The sequence below is a fragment of the Pseudorasbora parva genome, chromosome 14 (genome assembly GCF_024679245.1).
Source record: "Pseudorasbora parva isolate DD20220531a chromosome 14, ASM2467924v1, whole genome shotgun sequence".
In the NCBI taxonomy this organism is placed as follows: domain Eukaryota; kingdom Metazoa; phylum Chordata; class Actinopteri; order Cypriniformes; family Gobionidae; genus Pseudorasbora; species Pseudorasbora parva.
In genome coordinates this window covers 26,182,048-26,206,332 of record NC_090185.1, presented here as the reverse complement: position 1 = coordinate 26,206,332, position 24,285 = coordinate 26,182,048, and the positions used below count along the sequence as shown (strand labels likewise).

At 40.4% G+C, this 24,285-nt stretch overlaps 1 protein-coding gene and 2 long non-coding RNA genes across 3 annotated transcripts in view; all 3 read left to right on the top strand.

The window, feature by feature from the left end:
• The window catches only part of LOC137040451 (uncharacterized), a 130,812-nt gene that overhangs the window by 6,680 nt on the left and 99,847 nt on the right, over positions 1-24,285 (top strand). The window lies entirely within an intron of this gene.
• LOC137040453 (uncharacterized) lies at positions 10,115-11,297 on the top strand. The gene is made up of 3 exons (XR_010897903.1): positions 10,115-10,335; positions 10,428-10,526; positions 11,249-11,297. It is a non-coding gene; the product is annotated as an uncharacterized lncRNA (long non-coding RNA).
• On the top strand, positions 14,563-21,191 carry LOC137040448 (complement factor H-related protein 2-like). Its single transcript, XM_067416091.1, has 8 exons — positions 14,563-14,767; positions 14,849-15,010; positions 15,136-15,312; positions 15,628-15,819; positions 16,372-16,560; positions 16,666-16,857; positions 20,253-20,438; positions 20,564-21,191. Exons 3-8 carry the CDS (start codon positions 15,249-15,251, stop codon positions 20,752-20,754), a joined length of 1,014 nt encoding a protein of 337 aa, XP_067272192.1. The 5' UTR covers positions 14,563-14,767; positions 14,849-15,010; positions 15,136-15,248; the 3' UTR covers positions 20,755-21,191.

The window sequence follows — 24,285 nt, the reverse complement described above, 5'->3', positions numbered from 1 at the left end:
ACAGTTATATATGCTGTAACGTTAACGTTATTGCTTTAAGTTACTCGTCGACAATAAAGGCCATGTCAGTGTGTTTGTGTGGACTGTGGAGTATTTTAGAAAGGTTTAGAGGAAATTAAAGTTATACTATACAAGTTAGTAATACTCATAAATAAAAGCTGTTCATATTAGTCATAAATATTGGTTTTTAAATGCTTTTTACCCAATTTTTTCTACTCAATTGAATTTGTAATGTAACAAATGCAGTTACTCAGATCTACTTAATTTTTTTTACTTACATTTACTCAGTTCATATGGTGTCTATAATTGATTACACTGCTTTAGAATTTACTCAATTTTTTTAGTGTAAAAATGTTTCACCAAAAAAATTGAGTAAATCATAGTATAAGTTTTTAGAGTGTTCACTATGAGACAGTGAAAGTGAACTGCATGATACAGGAGATTATATTGCTGTATTTTGATATGTTCAGATGACAATAAAACCTTAATAACATTCTATGTTTTTAAGAAAAATGGTTATTTATGCCATATTGTTTTTGATGATCTAAAAATAACTTTGCTTTGCCTTTAGGGAAATGTGGGCGAGTCGACCACCAAACGTGGACTTTGCAGATACAATACCCTTGTGAAAAAAAAGTGCACTTTAGTGTACTTTTATAAAGTGTACTTATTACACAGATAATATACTTATACTAAATACACTTAATTGTGAATTAAATGCAATGTTTTCGGTGTACACATTATATGTAATTGATTTCAAATTGATCACATATTAAGTTGAAATAAAATACAATAAGTTGCAATTAAGAGTGATTTTTTGGAACAACTTAAGTGGTACTTAAATACAACTTATGTACTTTCATAATCACTTCTAGTGTATTAAAATTGTAATTAAAGTGCACTGCTCAATGTACTGACAAGCAATTAATGTGAACTAAAACATACTTTAATGTCAGCTAAATATACACTTAAGTGTGAATTAAATGCAATGTTTTCGGTGTACTTAACACACATTATATGTAATTGATTTCAAATTTATCACATATTAAGTTGAAATAAAATACAATAAGTTGCAATTAAGAGTGATTTTTTTGGAACAACTTAAGTGGTACTTAAATACAACTTTATATGTACTTTCATAATCACTTCTAGTGTATTAAAATTGTAATTAAAGTGCACTGCTCAATGTACTGACAAGCAATTAATGTGAACTAAAACATACTTTAATGTCAGCTAAATATGCACTTAAGTGTGAATTAAATGCAATGTTTTCGGTGTACTTAACACACATTATATGTAATTGATTTAAAATTTATCACATATTAAGTTGAAATAAAATACAATAAGTTGCAATTAAGATGGATTTTTTGGAACAACTTAAGTGGTACTTAAATACAACTTTATATGTACTTTCATAATCACTTCTAGTGTATTAAAATTGTAATTAAAGTGCACTGCTCAATGTACTGACAAGCAATTCATGTGAACTAAAACATACTTTAATGTCAGCTAAATATGCACTTAAGTGTGAATTAAATGCAATGTTTTCGGTGTACTTAACACACATTATATGTAATTGATTTCAAATTTATCACATATTAAGTTGAAATAAAATACAATAAGTTGCAATTAAGAGTAATTTTTTGGAACAACTTAAGTGGTACTTAAATACAACTTTATATGTACTTTCATAATCGCTTCTAGTGTATTAAAATTGTAATTAAAGTGCACTGCTCAATGTACTGACATCCATTCTACTGTCTTAAAAACAAGCAATTAATATGAACTAAAATATACCTTAACGTAATTTACATGTACACTCTAATATAATGAAATACATTCATAATTACATTTTTCAAATAATACAGCTGCAATTTCGTATAATAAACACATCCAAATTTAAATCCTCTACATTTATTGACAAAACAATCTGTAAAACAAATATAAAAAAAAAAACGTCTCGGTTACGTATGTAACCCTCGTTCCCTGAAGGAGGGAACGGAGATGCCACGTCGGAGTACCGACGAATAGGAATCTCGCTTGCGAGAGCCAATCTACTTCAAGTCTAACTAAACGAGCCAATGCACATTGGCATGCAATGATTGCACCAGGTGCTCATGCCACGCCACGCGGGTATAAATGAGACACAGGTGATTACATCAAATTATCTTTTTTGCTGAGGAGCCGAGTAGGTAGACTGGCGCCCCGGCAGGGACAGAGGACATGGCGACGGGACGTGGCGTCTCCGTTCCCTCCTTCAGGGAACAAGGGTTACATACGTAACCGAGACGTTCCCATTCAGTCGGTCACTCTCGACGCCACGTCGGAGTACCGACGAATAGGAATCTCTACCAAAGCGCCATGGACTCTGCCCCCTTCCAGTGCCCTGTGTGAGCCTCCTGAGCTCTCTTACCTGATGAGATGGGGCTCACACCGAGAAGTCCATCACTGCTGTTCCGCATGACCCGCTCAGTGACTATTGGATAACACTGGGAAAGCGTGCCCAATGGGGGGCCGCTGCGGAACCACATCATACCACGGGAGTTATGTGGGGACCGAGTTGAGCCGTAGCCCGCCGCCGTGAGGGGGGCTCCATCCCTAAAATGGAGAGCTCTCCCAAGGGAAAGACACGGGCTTCCGAGAGGAGCAACCGTGGAAGAAGTGTGGGATCCCCGTAGGGTCACTCACATGGCCCCAGCCAATTACCGGTTCTCCAGGATTCAGCGGTAAGGGGCCTGATGCCGGACGCTCCGCCACGCCCGGCACCGAGGGCGGTGGAGGACTCACAGAGTTTGCTTCTGGAGAATTAAGCGCCGAGGCGCAGCAAGCCGACAAGAGCCGGGCCTCTCAGTGCTTCTACCCGTTTGAGGTGAGAACACAGGAGGATACCGGTTCTACACGTAGGCTATAAAACCTAGCGAACGTGTTAGGTGTCACCCAGCCTGCAGCTCTACAGATGTCTGACAGCGAGGCACCACGTGCCAGTGCCCAGGAGGATGCAACACTTCTAGTAGAGTGTGCTCGCAGCCTGAGCGGGCATGGCACGCCTTGTGCCTGATAAGCCAAGGTGATGGCATCCACTATCCAGAGGGCCATCCTCTGCTTGGAGACAGCCTTTCCCTTCTGCTGGCCTCCGTGACAGACAAAGAGCTGATCTGAGGTCCTGAAGCTTTGGGTTCTGTCCACGTAGATCCGCAGAGCGCGGACGGGACAGAGCAAAGCTAGGGCTGGGTCTGCCTCCTCCAGGGGCAGCGCTTGCAGGTTCACCACCTGGTCCCTGAAGGGAGTGGTGGGAACCTTGGGCACGTAGCCAGGCCGGGGTCTCAACACCACATGGGTGTCACCCGGCCCGAACTCCAGGCACGATTCGTCGACCGAAAATGCCTGCAGGTCCCCTGCCCTCTTGATGGAGGCCAATGCAGCCAACAGCAAAGTTTTCATGGACAGAATCTTCAGCTCTGCTGACTGCAAAGGCTCAAATGGGGCATTCTGAAGTGCTCGGAGCACCAGAGCAAGATCCCAACTTACCTCAAGAGGTAGTTAACACCATCACTTCAGCTAGAGCACCGTCTACGAGACGGGCCTATGCCTTGAAGTGGAACCTGTTCGTCGATTGGTGTTCTCTCCGCCGGGAGGACCCCCGAAGATGTTCGATTGTGTCAGTGCTTTCCTTCCTGCAGCAGGGGTTGGAGCGGAGGCTGTCGCCCTCCACCCTCAGGGTTTACGTTGCTGCTATTTCTATTTCTATTCCCGGCGGAGAGAACACCAATCGACGAACAGGTTCCACTTCAAGGCATAGGCCCGTCTCGTAGACGGTGCTCTAGCTGAAGTGATGGTGTTAACTACCTCTTGAGGTAATTCACCTAGAACCTCCGCGTCCCGTCCAGGGACCAGACATGAAGTTTCCAGAGGTCTGGACGCGGGTGCCAGAGGGTGCCCCGTCTCTGAGTTAGAAGATCCTTCCTCAGAGGAATCGGCCAAGGAGGGGCTGTCGCGAGGAGCATGAGTTCTGGGAACCAAGTCCGGTGGGGCCAATACGGGGCCACCAACAGGACCTGCTCCTCGTCCTCCCTGACCTTGCACAGTGTCTGTGCAAGTAGGCTCACTGGGGGAAACGCATATTTGCGTAGGCCCTGGGGCCAGCTGTGCGCAAGTGCATCCGTGCCGAGTGTGCCCTCGGTCAGCGAATAAAACCACTGGCAGTGGGACGTTTCTGGGGAGGCAAACAGGTCGACCTGTGCCACCCCGAACTGAACCCAGATCAGCCGGACCACCTGGGGGTGGAGCCGCCATTCTCCCGGAAGCGCAGCTCGTGACAGCTCGTCGGCCGCCCGGTTGCGCACCCCATGGACATGAATGGCCCGAAGCGACCTCAGACACTTCTGACTCCAGAGGAGGAGATGGCGGGTGAGTTGCGACATGCGACGTGAGCGTAGACCACCTTGACGGTTGATGTACGCAACGGTCGCCATGTTGTCCGTACGGACCAGTACATCTTTGCCCCGTAACCGGCCCTTGAGGCGGCTCAGTGCACGATGTACTGCTAGCAACTCGAGGCAATTGATATGCCATTGCAGGTGCGGGCCCGTCCAAACCCCTGACACTGCATGCCTGTTGTACGTGGCACCCCAGCCCATGGATGAGGCATCCGTGAAGACCACAGCATGCCTGGATACCTGTTCCAACGGCACTCCGGCCCGAAGGAACCCGGGATCTGACCACGGGCTGAAGGTTTTGCGGCAGGACGGAGTGATGCTCACCCGATACGTGCCGCGTGTCCACGCCCATCTCGGGACTCGGCCGTGAAGCCAATGCAGTCGATCGCTGCAAACCAATCTTGGGGACGGATGCACTCGAAAATGCGTTTCTGCGTGAGCATCTTGAACGGTAGCTTGTGAAGGCTCCGATTCAGTACTCGCAGGTCCAAGATTGGCCGTAACCCACCGGTTTTCTTGGGTACAATGACGTACGGGCTGTAGAAGCCTGTCCTCATATCGGCTGGAGGGACCGGCTCTATCGCGTCCTTCGCCAGTAGGACTGCAATTTCCGCACGCAGGACACGGACGTCTGCAGCTTTCACCGAAGTGAAGCGGACGCCCGTGAACCTGGGGGGACGCCGGGCGAACTGAATCGCATAGCCGAGCCTGATGGTCCGAATGAGCCAGCGAGACGGACTGGGAAGCTCTAACCAGGCTCGCAGAGACCGAACAAGCGGGATCATCGGGACCACCGGCGTACCCACCGAGGGGCAGCGAGGTGTAATACAGGCACCGGTCTGGGGCGGCTGTCTCGTGGAGGCGGCCCGCAGAAAGGTGTGAGTGTGCCGTGCGACACCTACCTGATTCCACGGCTGGGCAGAGGGTCCGCACGGAGGTTGTGGGGTGTCCGTGCGTCGTCCGCTGCTGCCCACTGGTGACACAGGAGGAGGATGAGTGTGGTCCGGTGTTTGACCGGCCATAACTCTCCAAGCCCCCTGGGGACCCGGAGATGAAGGAAACTGCTCTTTTATTGAAAATTTGGGTACCGCTGGGGCTGAGCCCAGCGGCGGAACAGAAACAAAACGGAACACAAGATTCTCCACCCGGCCCTCCTCCGGGGGATGGAGCGGTGCGGTCACCGTCTCCTGGAGAGCAGTCCTCCTCATCTCCGGGTCGCCCGTCTCAGGACCGCTTCCCCTTGCCTTTGCCCCTCTTCGGGGCTGCCTGGACGGGCGGGACGGCCGGCTTGCGCCCGGCTCCACGACGCCGCTTGGGTGGAGGCTGCTGCTGCGACGCGGGAGCGGAGGCAGACGCAGACGGCCGCCCTCGGCGACGAGCTGGCTGAGGCGCTGCCAGTGGCGGGGTGGAGGCAGCAGCTGACCGCCGCGGCATGATGTGACTAATGGCCTCAGTCTGCTTCTGTGCGGCCGAGAACTGCTGGGCGAAGTTCTGCACCGCGTCGCCGAAGAGGCCAGTCTGGGACACGGGGGCATTAAGGAACCTGATCTTGTCGGTATCCCTCATGTCCGCCAGACACAGCCAGAGATGGCGCTCCTGGACCACCATAGTGGACATTGCACGTCCCACGGCACGCGCCGTAACCTTCGTCGCACGAAGCGCGAGGTCCGTCGCCGCCCTCAGCTCTTGTAGAACCGCGGGATCGTGACCACCCTCGTGCAGGTCCTTCAGTGCCTGGGCCTGATGAACCTGCAACAACGCCATAGCGTGTAGGGCGGAGCCTGCCTCTCCACAAGCCTGGTAGGCCTTCCCGATCAGATCGGAGGAGTACCTACAGGCCTGGGAGGGGAGACACGGGTTCCCCCTTGATGTGGAGTTAGGGCACAGTTGCATAGCAACGGCCCGTTCCACGGGAGGAACCTGCGTGTAACCCTTTGCAGGTCCGCCATCAAGGGTGGTGAGGGAGGAGGACCCACTGGGCCGGTTTCGGGCAGTAAAAGGTGCCGTCCATGAACTAGTGAGCTCCTCGTGCACCTCCGGGAAGAAAGGAACCGGGGTGGGGCACTGAGAACCAGCACGGGCCACCCCGAGAAACCAATCATCCAACCTCGACGGCTCGGGACACGGTGGAGGGTTCCACACGAGCCCGACCCTCTCGGCGGCCCGGGAAAGCATGGCCATCATCTCCGGATCGGTATCGGGCACAGCGGGTCTTCCCGAAGGAGCCCCCTGCGCCGACACGTCATCTCCAGACAACTCTGACCCTCCCTCCGATGCAGCGATGGACATTTCGTCATCGCGGGGAGCCCCGAAGGATACGGGTGGTGCGCATCTCGAGGACGGCCCACCTCGTTCCAACGGCAGATCTACTGGCTGCGGAGCGCGGGAGGAGTGAGGATTCCCCGCGGGTTGGTTCCCTGGAGGAAGCGCACTCACCGTCACCCTCAAATCGGCAGCGCTACTACAGGAAGTAACCCTCTGTGGAGGGTTAGATCGCGGCAGAGGCACAGGGACTCCGCCTTTTGCAAGACGGAGCCGCGACCGCAACTCCGAGATGGTCATGTTCCCGCAGTAAGAACATGAGTCATCCATCAGCGCTGCCTCAGCGTGCTGCACGCCCAAACACGAGATACAGCGCTGATGACCATCCCGCGGTGAAATGAAACCACCGCACCCAGAAACACACAGATAGAATGTCATCTTTAAAAAGACGCAAGCTCTATCTGTGTTGCTCTTTCAGAATGATGCTCTCCTTGGTGCTGAAACACGCAGGGGGTGGGGCCGCGGCGACACAGACAGGAATGTAGTGCAACCTGTCGTGCACGCTCTCTCTCACAGGACGCCTTCAAAAGCCGTGAGAACGGCTTTTTAGCGTTCTCCACCTAGCGCATCGTACCAGCTGTGAAAACAGCCGTTGTGGTTGCTCTTATAGACAACGAAGAGAGAAGATCCGAAGAACACACGACCCGCTGCTGTGTTGTCACACCAACACCGACCGAAGAGATCTCTTCCAAAAGGCAGGCTCTTTCTCAGTCGAACTGCGAAGTGAGGAGTGATATCTGGCATAACCCTATACCACTCGGCTCCGAAGCAAAAGGATAATTTGATGCAATCACCTGTGTCTCATTTATACCCGCGTGGCGTGGCATGAGCACCTGGTGCAATCATTGCATGCCAATGTGCATTGGCTCGTTTATTTAGACTCGAAGTAGATTGGCTCTCGCAAGCGAGATTCCTATTCGTCGGTACTCCGACGTGGCGTCGAGAGTGACCGACTGAATGGGAACTTTTTTTTGATGCCCAAGAAAAACCCAAAAAACTATTTACACAAACACAAATTCATTTAGAAAGAGTCTGGAGGACAATGAGGATTATATGCAATTATATGTAATTGTATGCATTATTATATATCTCCCTCATTCAAAGGTACCTAAATCTACCCATCACAGAAAATTACCTCACACAACAGATGAATAAATACAAACAAATGGAAAGAAAATAATCGTTTCATGTACAACACTAAGATTCAAAACTTTGGGTAACGTTTAATTAGTTAACTATTTAATTTAACATGAACTTAGAATGAATAATAATATAAACATTTATTTATCTTAGTTAATGTTAATTTCAACATTTACTAATTAGGGGTGTAACGGCACATGTATTCATACCGAACCGGTTCGGTAAAGGACTTCCGGTACAGTGCACGTGTGTACCGAGCGGCACGAATGCAATCTTTAACAGTTAACAGACGGCTTGTTTAATGAGTGGAACACACTTCAATACAAGTTTTCATCATTAAATTCAAGTGATGCCATATTGATGCTCTTTAATGTGACATGACAGATCATTGTAAAGACACATCAGTTCAAGCAGCAACGCGGCACGAGTGAATGTGATCACCTTGTCATAGTCAAAGAATAAACATGAATTAACATCAGAAGGTATGTTAAGGATACATTACAACTTACTAAAATGTATCACATTGTGTAATCGTTCAGTGTTTCAACAGCAGAAAGATGTCGATAAAACACGAGAGAGATGAACTCTTTCACTAAATGTATGCATTATATTAGCCTATATATTCATCATATTCTACTTAACCTGAAAACCTGAAAAAAATCTAACCTATAATTAGATTTATAAGTTAATGCAAAAACGGTCTTATGAGAAGTTTACACGTTTGCATACAATGCGAGTGCAAGTAAGCCTCCCTATATAGTCTACACTATACAGCATTTTTTGTCGTTTGATTAAACAGAAACAACAAGGCAATTATATATTACATTCTGAATCAAATTATAATCTTTGTGTGCCCTTTGTTAGAGTTAAGCTTGGTAAAACGTCCTTCAGATATGTCACAGCCTCAGATTGGAATTTGCTCCAGACCGAGTTGAAGCTAAAAGATCTGGTGACATTTAGTCATTTTAAAATTTTACTACATAATTTTGAGAGTAAATTAATGGTGTGTAATTGTTTTTGACTGGTTGTATGTTTTATGTTTTTTATGTGACTTTTTATGTATAACTGTACATGCAAACACAGCTGCCTATCTTAAATTAATGTAAATTTGGACAACTAATTAAAAAAAAAAATCATTTATTTTCCATGTGCTTTGTCATTAGTAAAATAAGTGTACTTTATGAAACAAACTCATAATTAAAATGGTTTAAGTAAATTTAGGTGTAGACATTATTACAAGGTGCATTTTTTAAAAGCGCACTTAAGTGTGTTTATAAATATTGTCATACAAGTGTACTTTCTTTAAGTGAAAAATAACTAGATATTATTACAAAGCGCACTTTTTAAAAGTGCACTAAAGTGGGTTTATAATTATCGTCATGAAAGTGTACTTTTTTAAAGTACAAATTAATGATATATTATTACAAAGTACACTTATTATAAGTGTACTAAAGTGTGTTTATAAATATTGTCATGAAAGTGTACTTTTTAAAAATACAAATAAATTGGATATTATTATAAAGTGCACTTATTATAAGTACACTAAAGTGTGTTTATAAATATCGTCATGAAAGTGTACTTTGTTAAAGTACACATTAATTTGATATTATTATAAAGTGCACTTATTGTAAGTGCACTAAAGTGTGTTTATAAATATCGTCATGAAAGTGTACTTTGTTAAAGTACACATTAATTTGATATTATTATAAAGTGCACTTATTGTAAGTGCACTAAAGTGTGTTTATAAATATTGTCATGAAAGTGTACTTTTTAAAAATACAAATTAATTAGATATTATTACAAAGTGAATTTTAAAAAAGTGTACTTAAGTGTGTTTAGAAATATTGTCATTAAAGTGTATTCTCTTTAAGTACACTTAAGTGGCACTTAATTTTAATTATATCATATTATCTACAAGTGCAGTTTTTAAAAAATATACTTTAAATATATTAAGTGCACAAAAAATACACTTTCAATACAATTAAGCACACTACTTTTTCACAAGGGTAGGAATGCTAAAAAAATAATACAATTCAGGGTACAGAGTTGAATACATCTGCTTTAATAAATACACACTGGATCAGCGTCACCCCCTGTTTTCACATGTGTTTAAATTCAAACCACACATGATAAAACCTGATTGGTTCCAGAGCCGTTAAACGACTCTGATTGGTTCTCATAATAATGAGCTCTCCTCGGAGATTCTGTTTGTCAGATGCTGTGCATTTGTGCATGCGATAAAAAACAATCTAAATCTAAATTTAAACGCGACCGTGTCTCTTCAGAGGACTTGAAGGAAACCATGTGATTTATATGGATTACTTTGGCAATGTTTTTTAGTCGCTGTTGTTGTTTTTTGCAACAAGCTTTTTGGAAGTTTACTTCAGGCAAGTTGTCTTTCATCGGCGTACATCTCTCATTACTTTTGTGACTCCAGGTAAGATTTGTATTTAATTAACGTTACTTTTTGTGCCAGTTGTATTTCTGACACAAAATGTAATTGTAACAGCACTTCTTTTTCGTTTGCAGCTAACGTTAACGGTAATAGCTACATTCAATTTGACCATCAGAACCAAAGCGAATCGAAGCGGACACGAAGAGATGAAGATACTCTCTCAGAAGTTACTGGTAAGTTTTAGTAGCTTTTTGCATACATGGCTCACTGTTCAGTGTTTTCTTAGGTTGATAGGGCTACTATGCATTTGCTAGCTAGCTAGTGATGATAGTTAACATGACACCAGTTAATGGTATATATCTAGCAACTTCAGCACTGGGTAATCATAATATATAAAGTCCCTTTGTAAAGACTTTGATGAATCTGTTTAAAAGTGATGTGCTGTCTTAAAACAACTATAAAATGCATCGGCAGAAAGCATAATTACGTAAAGTCATTTTAACACGTGAGTTACAAGATTACATTAACATTTTATTTGCAAAATGTAGTTTATTTCTGATTTTCTGAGAAATGTGACTAAATAGTATTGAGGTAAATGATCTTTGAAAAGTTTGAAATAACTGTTATGAACATAAATGTACTCCGTCTTGAGCTGACCAGCTAACTGTGGCAACATTTGATGTGCATTGATGTTTGTTCGTCAAAAGCTTGACGACGCGCTTTTTAAAAATTTTTCTAAAATATATTTTTAATTACAGACAAGTACAGAGATTAAATTGTAAAATGGGATGCTTATGAGTGTTCATCTGAAACTGTTGCGAACGTGAATGTTTTTACTATATTACCCACCAGGTTCATTGTACTCAGCATTCTATAATTCTTAAAAATAAACCAAATCATTCATCACCATCTGCTTGTTTTTTTGAGGAATTAATTCATTTGTTTTCCCCCTCAGATCAGTTGCTATAGAAGACAGAGTGCAGAGACAAGCGAAGAAGAGAGTAGTAAGTATGATTTAATCTCATGATCACCTCTGTTGTAGATATTTTGAATCAGCCCTAATGGAGGGTGTTTCGTTAAAGGGTTAGTTCACCCAAAAATGAAAATTTGGTCACTAATTTCTCACTCTCATGTAGTTCGACACCTGTAAGACCTCCGTTCATCTTCGGAACACAAATGAAGATATTTTTGTTGAACTCCGATGGCTCAGAACGGCCTTCATTGGCAACAATGTCATTTTGTCTCTCAAGATCCATAAAAGGCACTAAAGATGTCGTTACAAAGCCCATCTCACTAAAGTGGTTCTACAATAGTACATAACCATTATGAATCAGTGTATCGATTCGGTCAAACCGCCAAACTGCTAAAATCACGTGACATTGGCGATCCGAATCATGACCTTTTAAGTCTTGATAGGAAAATGAAAGCAACTGGCTCCAAATGGCTCATTTGTGTGCTTCCTTTGAGTCAAATCTGTGTTATTTAATTGTTTTTGTTTTTTGGTAAAGCCGCAGGTCACTTGTGATAGTCGTCCTGGCATGCAGCATTTTGCACAACTTCTAATTTCCTTAAATCTCTGCAACAGAGGTGAAGCGTGCATGTTATCATGACCACAAGTTTTAAATGGGCTTTATGATATCTCTGTGTCTGTTGATATTGCTTTAAGTAACATATTGTTTGTGATTTTACTTTGCTGTTGTATTTTTTATTTAATTACATTTTCTGATACTGACTAAAGTTTTATGTGGATTTGTGTCTAATTTATAGAGGCATATTACGATTTAGAGAGGCTCAGCTTTACTTCATTGTCATCAATGCAAGACATTCTGCAACAGTTTCCACTGACCAGTGTTTTTAAACTGACCAGCTGGCACAAGTTGAATGCACGCCTTCAAATTTACTCCAACTCAGTCTGATAGAGAAAGACACATTTTATTTTATACCCAGGCAGTGGACAAATGTCTGCTCAGGATTAATGGATTTGTCTGCTATTTTTTTTGCACAGTAGCTAGGTGTCACTAGTGAGCAATGATGAATGAAGCTTCAGGAAATAAAACTTTTGGTGAAGCAGTGGACTGCGAGGTCTCAGGAAGCCTCATTTTGCCATCACTACCAGCAGATGTCAACTCTATTAGAGAATCTTTACTAGTAGTAATAATGTAGTATAATGTAATAATATACAGCCTAATATATATAGCTGTATATATATAGATGTGGTTCATATGTGGTAATATATATAGCTACCACATATGAACCACAATAACGACACAACTCTCTGACACACACACTTCTACTACTCCTGACACTTCTCTAAAACACCACAAAAACCTTAAGGCGCGAGTTTCAAACCTGACGGTGACCAAAATGATGATGTATTCCACACAAGCCGAGGCCTCATTTGTCATTGGTCATGGGATTTCTCCATTAACAACACAAGCCTTGAATCGAGGGCCGTCATCTGGCACGCCCATTTATTCTCGACACAAGCTCCGACTCGGTTCAAATGTCAAATCACTATGCTGGATAACTCTTTTGCCTGTGTTCTCTGCCTTGTTGTGTTTGTTTGAGCTGCCTGCTGGTGTTTGACCTGCCTGTATTTTGTATGTGTCTGGATTGTCCCTTTGATAGAAGCTGCATTTGGATCTTCAGCCTTTGTTGTCTTGGATCAGTTTGTTACACTTTTTTTTTTTTTTTTTTTGTAATCATGAACTTTGTCTTTTTAATTTTTATATTCATGTTAGGCTTATAATGTTATAAAATAAACAAATCAAATTAGGGGTTCTAATATTTAGACATGTCTCAAGTTTGGTAGCTATATAGGGTTGCAAAAACTGCAAACCCAAAGAAAATATAGTAACTCCATATAGTATTAAGTTTGACATTTATTTCACGGACAGAATTTTCTGAAGGTTAAGCACTCTCACTATTAAAAAAAAAAATGGTTTCAGGTCCCATTTTAAACATATTTAATGAATGTTGCAAGAATCTGTTATCACATGAAGACCATTTGCAAATAAAGTCAAAGACCTTTGAGTTGAACAAATCAGTGTTTACCAAAAGTCCAGAATGTAAGATCCAGTAAATGACATCCAGCTTTTACATTTCCAACTCTTTTTTTTTTGTGTGTGTGTGTTCTAAGAGACAACGATTTAAGCACAGACGTCGGTCAAACTCTGCTTCTGCATCTGTTATAGACTGCTCAATTATAATGGACACGTTTTGCAATGGCAGTTACAAATGAATTTTACAATGACTGTACTTTTAAAATTTTGTGACTCTTCTTCACACTTACTTATTCATTCACCTCATAATCATACTAGAGCCAGTCAAAATTTGAGTCAATAAAAAACATTAACAGGATTAAGCTACAGAGTTCAGAGGTAAACATTATTTTGTAGCATTCCCTTTGCTTCCTGTTTATGTGCTGCATAAACAGGACTCAAAATGTTTCACTTCCCTAAAGTGACTCTTCTTCTGGTAAATGAAAAATACGAAATGATGCATCAGATTGTTTTTTTTTTTTTGTGCTTGTGCACAGTGGTCCGGTTTAAGAAAAATCCCTTTTTGACTTTGGTAAATGATTAACTTGTTGATCCCCAAGCAGGCAAAAGTATCAGACACAGACCAAAAAAAGGCACTTGTGAACTGAGCTCAAAATGAGAGTTCCTGTAAAACTCCTCGGCTTCGTCTTTTGGTTGTTGCTCTTTAATTTTGGACGATGTCAAGGCAAGTGCTTTTTGTTGTTGTTTTTTATTGAAATGTCTTTTTCATTTTGATTTAATTGACTAGAACATAAATGTTATATTATATACACATCCTAAAACATTTAACTGTACAGCGTTGACTAGTTGTGCATTTACTTTAGCATTTGATATACACCGTTATGCCTTTATTTAACATTTGTGCTCTCAGAATGTCTTTGAGAAAACATTACATATGAAAACATAGAATCAGTTCAAAATCTTCATATGCTGATGGTGAAACTAGTGAAAAATAGTGAAAGTGGACTACATGAAAGGTTATATTGTACTTGTAAAGATTAAAAACATTTGTTCATAGTTTTGAAATGACAAACAGAATAAATCAGAGCTCACAGATGGGATAATAATGTCCCTGTGTGTGAGGGTACGCTTTCTTTTTTTTTATCTTTGAATTATCTCAGTCATACTCAGAGAAATTGACAATTAGCCTTTACCTTGAACTTTTTATCCAATCAAATCATTAAACATCTGCATAACTAAAAAATATTTTATAGTATATAAGAATTTTGAAAAGTTTTGAAACTGTTTCCTCACAGTCAAGCAAAACGTGTGCCGTGATCTATCTGTGGAAAACGGGTTCACACACAGGCTCCCCTCCAATGAGAACGAAATCTTTTACTCCTGCAACACGGGTTATAAAACATTCTCTGGGAACTGGTGGGATTCAGTGACATGCAGCAGGGGCTCTTGGTCTGAAGAACCTCGGTGCATCCGTGAGTTTTATTACTGTCAGTCTCAGGTGTTAGACGAATGATAGTGTACTGAAATGTGCTCCCTGTTTTCTGTCTTTACAGCGGTGAGAGAATGTGGAGCTTTACCCAGTGTTCACCGTGGAAAACTAAAGCAAACCAGTCATGATCAAGGACCTGTTGAAGTGGAATGTGATCCGGGGTTCAAACCAACTCAACCCTTGATCAAATGTGTCAATGGTACATGGGAGACACCAGTCTGTGAGGGTGAGCTTCTCAATTCTCATTGCATGTTTGTGAGGAACAGCGACAGCATATAGTGGACAATAGAGTCTATCGACAATCTAATCTCAGTCTTATTGGAGTTCATGAATGCTCTTTTTTTTAAGTAGGTGTGCATTGTGACATTCCTCCAAAGGTGGAAAATGCATTCATAACATCTAAACCTGAAGAATTTTATCCAGAGGGATCTCGTGTAACATACGTGTGTCAAAAGTCATTCTCAATGAATGGGAAAAGCACAGTTTCCTGCCGGAATGGATTTTGGGAAGAAACGCCAACATGTGAAGGTGAGGTTTTGATTAATGATGATACCTTCTTACAGATGAGTAAAAATAAAAACATTCGTGTAGGTAAAAATGAAGAGAGATTCTTAGATATTTATCAATCAATCATTAGGAATAGCATCAGATTAATATGCTAATGCTAGATTAATATGTTATTTTAATGTAAAAAATACACATTACAATAACATAACAATAACTACATAGTTTTTTCTCCAATCAAATGATCTCTACAGAATCATAATTAAAAGAGTTTTTTGGTGCCATTGTATGTTATGCACATGAAGGATGATTGATTGTTCAGATCTTTCTTTTCTTTAGAGATAATGTGTGTTAAAAACCTGCCAGCGAACATGAGATCAGACAGACACCTGGGGCGTGAGGTTTCAGTCAGAGCTGGAGACACAATAACTCTTTCATGTGATCAGGAGGGACTGGAATTACGAGGACAGAGACAAATCAGCTGCTTGGCAAATGGAGAATGGGGAGGCCCGTTCCCTAGATGTGTAAAAGGTGAGATTCACAGGTATACTAGTCAAGTCCTTCTGTTTGCAAGCATCACTATTGCTCATATGAAATATAATATATAAATGCTCATATATAAAATCTCAACTTTGGTAAGTAATTTATTGGCATGCAAGTCTCTCTTGAATTGGGCCAAGAAGCAATATCCTAGCATCCACCCAGAATAATCTAGCAACAGCATATCTCTGCACTAGCACTGTGGCAGCGAGTTTTACATTGATACATGCAACTTTATATGAAAATGTAGAATTTGTTTTTTGGTTTATTGTAATCCATCTGTGCTAGACTAATATGTTAATGTTTACATTATTTTAGCCAGGATATGCATTATATAGATTTTTTTCATGAGGTTGTTAGCGATGATATACTCCATCTTTAGCAGTTTTCTTGGCTGTAACGCTGCTTTTGCAATATCATAAGACAAAAATTTGATTATGCTAAACCACTTAGCTAAAAGCCACTAGCATAGTTGCTCTTTAACACTGGGCCACAAAAGCTTCTGTGTGGATAAATATGTGATCAAATGTCTGCTTTCTCTAGCGGTAACATGTCCTCTAAACACAGTGGAAGACTTAACAATTGAGCGATCCCCGGATAGTCAGGGTCCCATCAAACCTGAACAAAAGTTAATATTTTCATGCAATAGACCGGGGCTGAAATTAAAAGGACAAAGTGAAATCACTTGTCAATCAAATGGAAAATGGAGCAGCCCTTTTCCTAAATGTGAAGGTAAGGCCACAGACGGTAAAGCCTCAGACTGGACAAAGATAGTTCAAAGATTGATTTGTTGTTCTCATGGAGGATGATTATTGATCAGATCTTTCTGTTCTTTAGAGATAATGTGTGTTAAAAACCTGCCAGCAAACATGAGATCAGACAGACACCTGGGGCGTGAGGTTTCAGTCAGACCTGGAGACACAATAACTCTTTCATGTGATCGGGAGGGAGTGGAATTACAAGGACAGAGACAAATCAGCTGCTTGGCAAGTGGAGAATGGAACGCCCCATTCCCTAAATGTGCAGGAGGTAAGGTTCACATTTACTAGTCTATAGTCAATACTAGTCTAGAGTTTTACTATCAGTGTTTGCAATAAAATAAATGCTCAACTTTGGTAGGTAATTGATCGTCACACAAGTCTCTCCTAACTTGGGCTAAGAAGCAACTCGGAGGGAAGAAAGTAAAAAAAAATAACAAGGTTAACACTTTACCATAACAGGACATGAATATTCATGTATTAATACATGAATTAATAGTTAATTCAACATAAACTCATGATTAGTGAAGATATGAACTAATCATGAACAAATGAGGAGCTATCCTGTACTAAGAAAGGAGTCATAAGGATTCATGCATGAATAACTGAAGCATTAATACATGTTAGTACATGTTTGATAGTTAATGCAATAATTAACATGTATGGTTAACTAAATCAAACAGGCTCTCTTAGAAGGAATTACAAATATGTTGACTTTGAAACACATTTTACAATGTATTGTCATAATAAAAAGATAAATATATATATATATATATATATATATATATATATATATATATATATATATATATATACGTGACTGAAAGCCACAGGATTAGTTTTTCATTACTTTCAGTGATCATCCTTAGATAGAAAATACTAAATCTGCTATATTTAATATTAAAAGGTCTGTTTTGTGATATTCTCTTTCCCATCAAATTAAACCTACTGTGATTTAATCGTGATTCAATAACAATTCAGTGCTTTAAAATAAACATTTGATCATATCTCCTACATGCGTGAATTAGAAACGTGCTGCGTTTGAAGTTATTTTAATTAAAACATGATCAGACATTCAGTTTTATATTTAGGTTATTTTCATGGCTTTAAAGGGCATATTGCAGTATTTTTTTTTTTTTTTTTTTTTTTATAAATATGACCGTGTATGAAAATGCCGTATGAAAAGGTAATGCAGGATTTAAACTGTTTTAAAAAGACGGTGGTGTGTATAGTGTTCACTTTAGACCGGAGAATTATCATCCCGGTGATATGATGGAATTCAACATGCAATATGTAAAAGATGATATTAAACAAATAAACATACACACAAGGTGCTTCTTTGCCATTTTTACGTGAATCAATTTCAACATTGATGAATACAAAGTATGTACATTAACACAAATGCATACAGTCTCACACTTTTCAAAAAAGTTTTGAATGATGTGCTGGTAATGTAAATATTTTATTCATGTCATGTATGCACATTCAAGTTCACTCAAATACATACTCAAAATGTCATGTACATCCTCACACTATCTGTGAATAGGCACGAAATAAAACATGAATCACACAATAACGCTATATGGCCTGTCTCTAATTGTGTGTCATAACTGTATGGCTGTGGTCTGTCATATTATTATTAATAAACATTCATAATTTCATTGTTCATTGTCAAAAATTGTTTTCCTGTCGTTGAAATTTACCGCAATCCCTCCCATTATGTCACTTACGGTTTTTACCATTTTTAGATCATTTTAAAATCTAGTTCCTACATTATTGTTCTATAGATTGACTCACTGGAGTCTCTAACCCACAACATTAAAGTCTCATAAGTAGGGCTGGGACAACGCGTCGACGTTAACGCGTCGATTTGTCAGACTCAAAATAAAGATGGCGGCGCCGGAGAGTAGTAGCAACCATAGATGTACATAATAAAGTATATTATGTTATTAAGTATATTATTTATTATGTGTATCTATGGTAGCAACACGAGTAGCTCCTCAGACTTTCAGAAGTGCAAGGCTTGCGGGTTGGCCACAGTCTATGGGGTTGGCGCGCGTTGCGCACGGAGCATCACAGGCATGCGCGCATGCGTTTTGTTGTCACGGCTACATAAACAAATTTCTGCACACAGGAAGACAGATGTTTTGGTAATATTTGATGTATTTTAATCACAAAAACAAACGTTTGCATCAAGTGAAAGCATCGGACACATTGGCTATGTTGCCTACATAATAAGCTGTTTTAAATTTAAAATGTTCAATGTCTAATCGCGCTGATGTGACCGAGGGTATCCATCCTCTAAGTGAGCAGTTTCATCCCAGGACTATTCCGGTTTTAAACGGAATATTGGCGCCCATAATGCACTCTACATGTAACTTTTTTCACTGTCATGCCGCGGATGCGCGTGGCGTTTCTGTTGCGGATCAGCCACGGGGCTGCGTGGCGTTTTCTCTGCCTTTGCACACTAGAAGAAACGTGTCTGACGCGGCGCTGCTGCTGCTATTGATGCGGAGGGAAGCCCTATTCCTAATGTTAAACATAAATACCCTACTAATACAGCTAAGAAAACGTCGGGAGTAGCCACATATCTATGGTATTGATGGCAAAATAGGCTACATAATATTTCGTTCTGTATTGACAGTTGCAATATTTCAAAATCGATAATTGACGTTTTTTATTATTACAATTAGGCCTATATCTGCATTTATGTAAACCTACAGACTTTCAAACATGAAAATGTAATTTAATAATATGTATTCGTGTCAAAATGATATATAAACATCTTTTCCTATTCTATTTTGCGACGCTCCCAACACACGTGAAAAATAGGCGCTCTTCTATTTCTAGCATGCACGCGTTTTCCGCGCGTCACAGTCAGTGTGCAAACTCCAACCTCTTAACATGTGAGCCGAAACAAAAACGGACACGCCACGCAGCCGAGACGCTCACGCTTGCAGTGTGTCCCCGGATTTGATTAACCAACTTGTTGATATTTAATCGATGGGCATAGCCTGTAGGCTGAGTTGCATACATAGAAAAATCGTATAATATGTTTCTTTGTTGTAGGTTAATACTTTAATAGTTAATCTTGTATAGTCTTACTTTGGAATTTTAAGAGCAATAAACATATATTGCAATGTTAAGGAATTTGTTTTTTCATTCAGATAATTAAATCAAAATGTATAAATTGCTATTAGGCAATTAATGGGGAGATAATCGATAATCGAATCGAATCGTAACCGAATCGGACAGGAAAAATTAATCGTTAGATTAATCGATGCATCGAAAAAATAATCGTTTAAAAAATAATCGTTTATCCCAGCCCTACTCATAAGTGAATTTCAATAAATAAAAAAAATGTATCTTACATGTATATTTACATGTATATTACTCTGTTCCTATACTACTTTGAGTTATTATGAGTCTCGGGTAACAACATTTCAAGTGTCTAGTTTAAAATAAGACTAGATTTATGAATATAGACCGAAGGGGTTTAAGAGCTGCAGACATTTATTTGGGTGTGTCGTTTTCAGAAAATTCTCAAAAATAAGGGTGGATAAAAAAAGCATGTGGCTGATATTCAGATTTATTAATGCCAATTGCCTTTTTTTGTGTGATCTAAAAAAAGTCTAAAAATAAAAAATAACTTTGCTTTGTCCTCAGGGAAATGTGGGCCACCCCCAAACGTGGAGTTTGCAGATACAATAGAAATGTTAAAAAAGGAATATGATTCAGAGGAGAGAGTTGAATACATCTGCTTTAATAAATACACACTGGTTCAGGATCCCCCCTACACCAAATACTTGACCTGTGAAAACGGTCAATGGAGAGGGACTATTAGGTGTTTAAGTAAGTATGAACATCTACACCACATACATCAAAGACATGTGAGGCTTTTCACACTGTATCTTGTAATTGAAGTTAAATCAATGAATGAATATTGTAACACTGACAGTGAGATGTGTTTGTTTCAGAGCCCTGTACAGTGACGGTGGATGAAATGGATAAAAGAGGTATAGAGCTACAATGGGGCGGACGGCAAAAGATATTCTCAGCACATCATGATAAAATCACCTTTGCATGTCAGAGTGGGAAATACTTAACAGTCAATGAGCTAAGACAAATATGTAATGATGGAGTGATGATTTTACCCGAGTGTGAGTGACAAGGAGAATAAAACATCACTGATGCATCAGCTGTATTAATAAGCCAAAACAAAGAAGCAAATCAAAATATAAACTCTTTTTTTCAATTCCAATTCGCCGTTTTGAATGCAATTAAAACTAAATAAATGATTTAATCAAATCAAATCAACATGTTTAAAATGTGCATGTATAAAAATGACAATGAGCTAAGTAAACGTGTGTATTATAGAGAGTACAATGAAAAACCTTTCAAAACTTGATTGCAAAAAAGCCTGTAAAACTAAAGAGAAAGTTGCAAATAATTAGGTATTCAAATATAAGGGGAAAGAAACACGTGTTATTAAACTTTCCTTTTGCTCTGGGTTTTCTGCTATTAACATATGACCACTGACATGTCTATATGTAGTATGATCATGATTTATTGGAGACAGAGCAATAATAAACATATATAAAAATATGTTTTTATTAATTGTGTATATTGGTTCCACATGAATCAATTAAGTTAAACAAACTTCAACATCATGAATGAATGCATTTTAAGTGACCCAATTAATTCATCTCAAAGTTATTTGGGTTTATCTCTTTGCCTGCATTTACACTGCAGGTCTTGATGCACTATTCTAAATTGGTGACTATATCCGAATTTTGATGACCCACTTAAATCATCTTTTAAAAGCGACCCACACATCTTTAAAGATCAGCAAAACATTTCTCTCTTAAGGCGGAGAAAAAGAGAGCCCTTGACAGGGTTGCCAGGTTTTCACAACAAAACCCACCTATTTGCTACTCAAAAATTTGTTAAAATAGCCCAATTCGGCATGACAACTGCAGACTTGGCAACACTGGCACTTGATCGCAGTTCGTGTCCACCTGAGTTGACGTCATTCGCCTCTGTTCTTTTTTTTAATGACATAAGACTCGCATTTACTGGGGAATATCCGAGTTGACCTCTTACATGGCAGACGCAAATGCACTTATCCGATTCATTTTCAGATTTATTACCACGTATGAGTGAGGCCTGAATCCAATCTGAGGATATCGGAATCCATGCGTTTTTTTCCTGCTTACACGTTCACATGTCATATTCGATTTGTGCCACATGAGAGGAAAAAAAAAAATCGGAATTGGGTCATCTGAACCATGCGGTGTAAATGAGACCTTTGAGATAACATGTTTATCTCAACGTTTATTTTATATGGCTCCCTGACATGACTCAGGCATTCAGTTTCATGTATTCATTCATCCACTTCAATTTCATATATTTTAATGTTACATATCTGAATTATTATACTGCACTAGCTAGTTGACTAACTTTTAGATAGCAATAGCACCCATTAGCATCTTAAATGCTAAGAATAAAAAAAAAAATCCTTCAGCAAAGCCGTTATGTCATCAGTTGTATTTATCCACAGCCTAGCAAATGCTCCACGCTTCTCCACAATGGCAACCCACTGTTAGGGGCGTAACGATACACCAATGCCCCGGTTTGGTTTGCATGGTTTGGTTTGGTTCGGTTCGGTTCTGTTTGCTGTGGAGGCAGGGTTCATGGCAGGTCCACAGCAATAAAAACACTAGATTAACTTTTAACTTAATAACAACAACAATAATTTAACTTAACTTTATACATTGGCTTCACTTTTTCTGAGGTGAGAGAGATTTTGTATTTTGTAACAACAAGCTACGAAAATATGGAATGCAAAGTCCGTCAAAATTAAAAATAAATAAATACATGCACTCTCTAAAAATGACTGGGTTAAAAACAACCCAATTGGCAACTCAGCGCTAGGTAAATATTGGACAGAACACATGCTGGGTTAAATGAACCTAGTGGCATTTTAACCCAGTGGGCTGGGCTGTTGAGAAAACCCAAACTGTAGTCAATTTTTACCATTAATGGATTAGCTATTTTGGGTTATTCTTGCTGAGTTCTTAAAATTTCTCCTATGCATTAGCCTACTGTAAAACTAGACAATCATGTAAGATCAAATGAAGAATGCATGTTTAGACTGTTAAAATCATTTTTATTGCTTGTCAAATGGTACAACACACAAATGTGTTAAAATTGGCAACTGCCAATTATATTATATATTATTTTCTTATAGAAGAAAAAAAAAAACTATAATTATGCTAAATGAAGCTAGCGCAAGTTCTGCCAGGAAGACTCAATCGTTATGTCACTAATTACCTTCTCATCTATCCAATCATATCCTTTACCGTAGCATATACAGGTTGTACTTACTCATGTCTGAATTTGCAGATGCTTCAGCATGGTTCGCAGATGCTGACGCCAACAGTTAGTTGACAGTCCTAACGCCTCGTCGCAGTCGATCGACGGGCCTAATATAAAGTAACAACTTGCAATACAGTAGAGTTTAAGTCCTCGTCAGCAATCATTTCCTTGGGGTGTTACGGCAACAGACGCCCGTTCCTTTCTGAGGAGAGCAAATATCGCGTTCAGTTTCAGACAATTGCTCCATGGAGGAGTATCTTTGCATGTAATCTAAAGATACGGCTACGCTCCCCAGATAGCAAGCGGATGTGGGCCACTTCAGGCAATGATGCGGCACTGCAGGCCTTCTTATGGCCCGGATAAAATGTATGTGAGCCTGATGTGGCCCACAAGTAAAATGGCAAATATGGCCCAAATATTTTAAATCACATGTGGGCCTTTTTAGGCAAAGATGCGGCACTCATGGCAATGTGTAATCTGAATATGAGCCTAAAGTGGCCCATATGATAATTAATGAATATGGCCCAAATATCACAAACCAAATGTGGGCCACCTATGGGAAAAATCTGGCAAAACCGACAATGACTAATCTGGGTGTAAACCAAATATGGCCCGCATATGTTGCAGCAAATGTGGCCCAGTTATGTTATAACATATCTGGGCCAGTTTTGGCACATATGAGGGACAGTAATCACTGGCAAATCTGAATGTGAACCTAAAGTGGCCCACACTTGGCAAAGAAAATAAGGCCCGAATACTTTACATCAAATTTGGGCCACATTTGGCAAATATATGGCAAAGTCAGCACTGGCTAACCAGGGTGTGAGCCTAAACTGGCCCACACATAGTGCAGCAAATAAGGCCCAATTATGTTAAAACATATCTGGGCCATTTTTGGCAAAGGTGAGGGACAGTAATCACTGGCGAATCTGAATATGAACCTAAAGTGGGCCACACATGGAATTTGCAAATATGGCCTGGATACATTATACAAAATTTGGGCCACATTTGGCAAATGTATGGCAAAGTCAGCACTGGCTAACCAGGGTGTAAACCTAAACTGGCCCACATATAATGCAGCAAATGCGGCCCAATTAAGTAAAAAACACCTGGCCCAGTTTTGGCAAAGATGAGGGACATTGATCACTGACGAATCTGAATGTGAACCTATTGTGGCCCACACATGGCAGAGCAAATATGGGCCGAATACATCACAGCAAATTTGGGCCACATTTGGAAAATATATGGCAAAGTCAGCACTGGGTAACCAGGGAGTGAACCTAAACTGGCCCACATTAAGTGCAGCAAATGAGGCCCAATT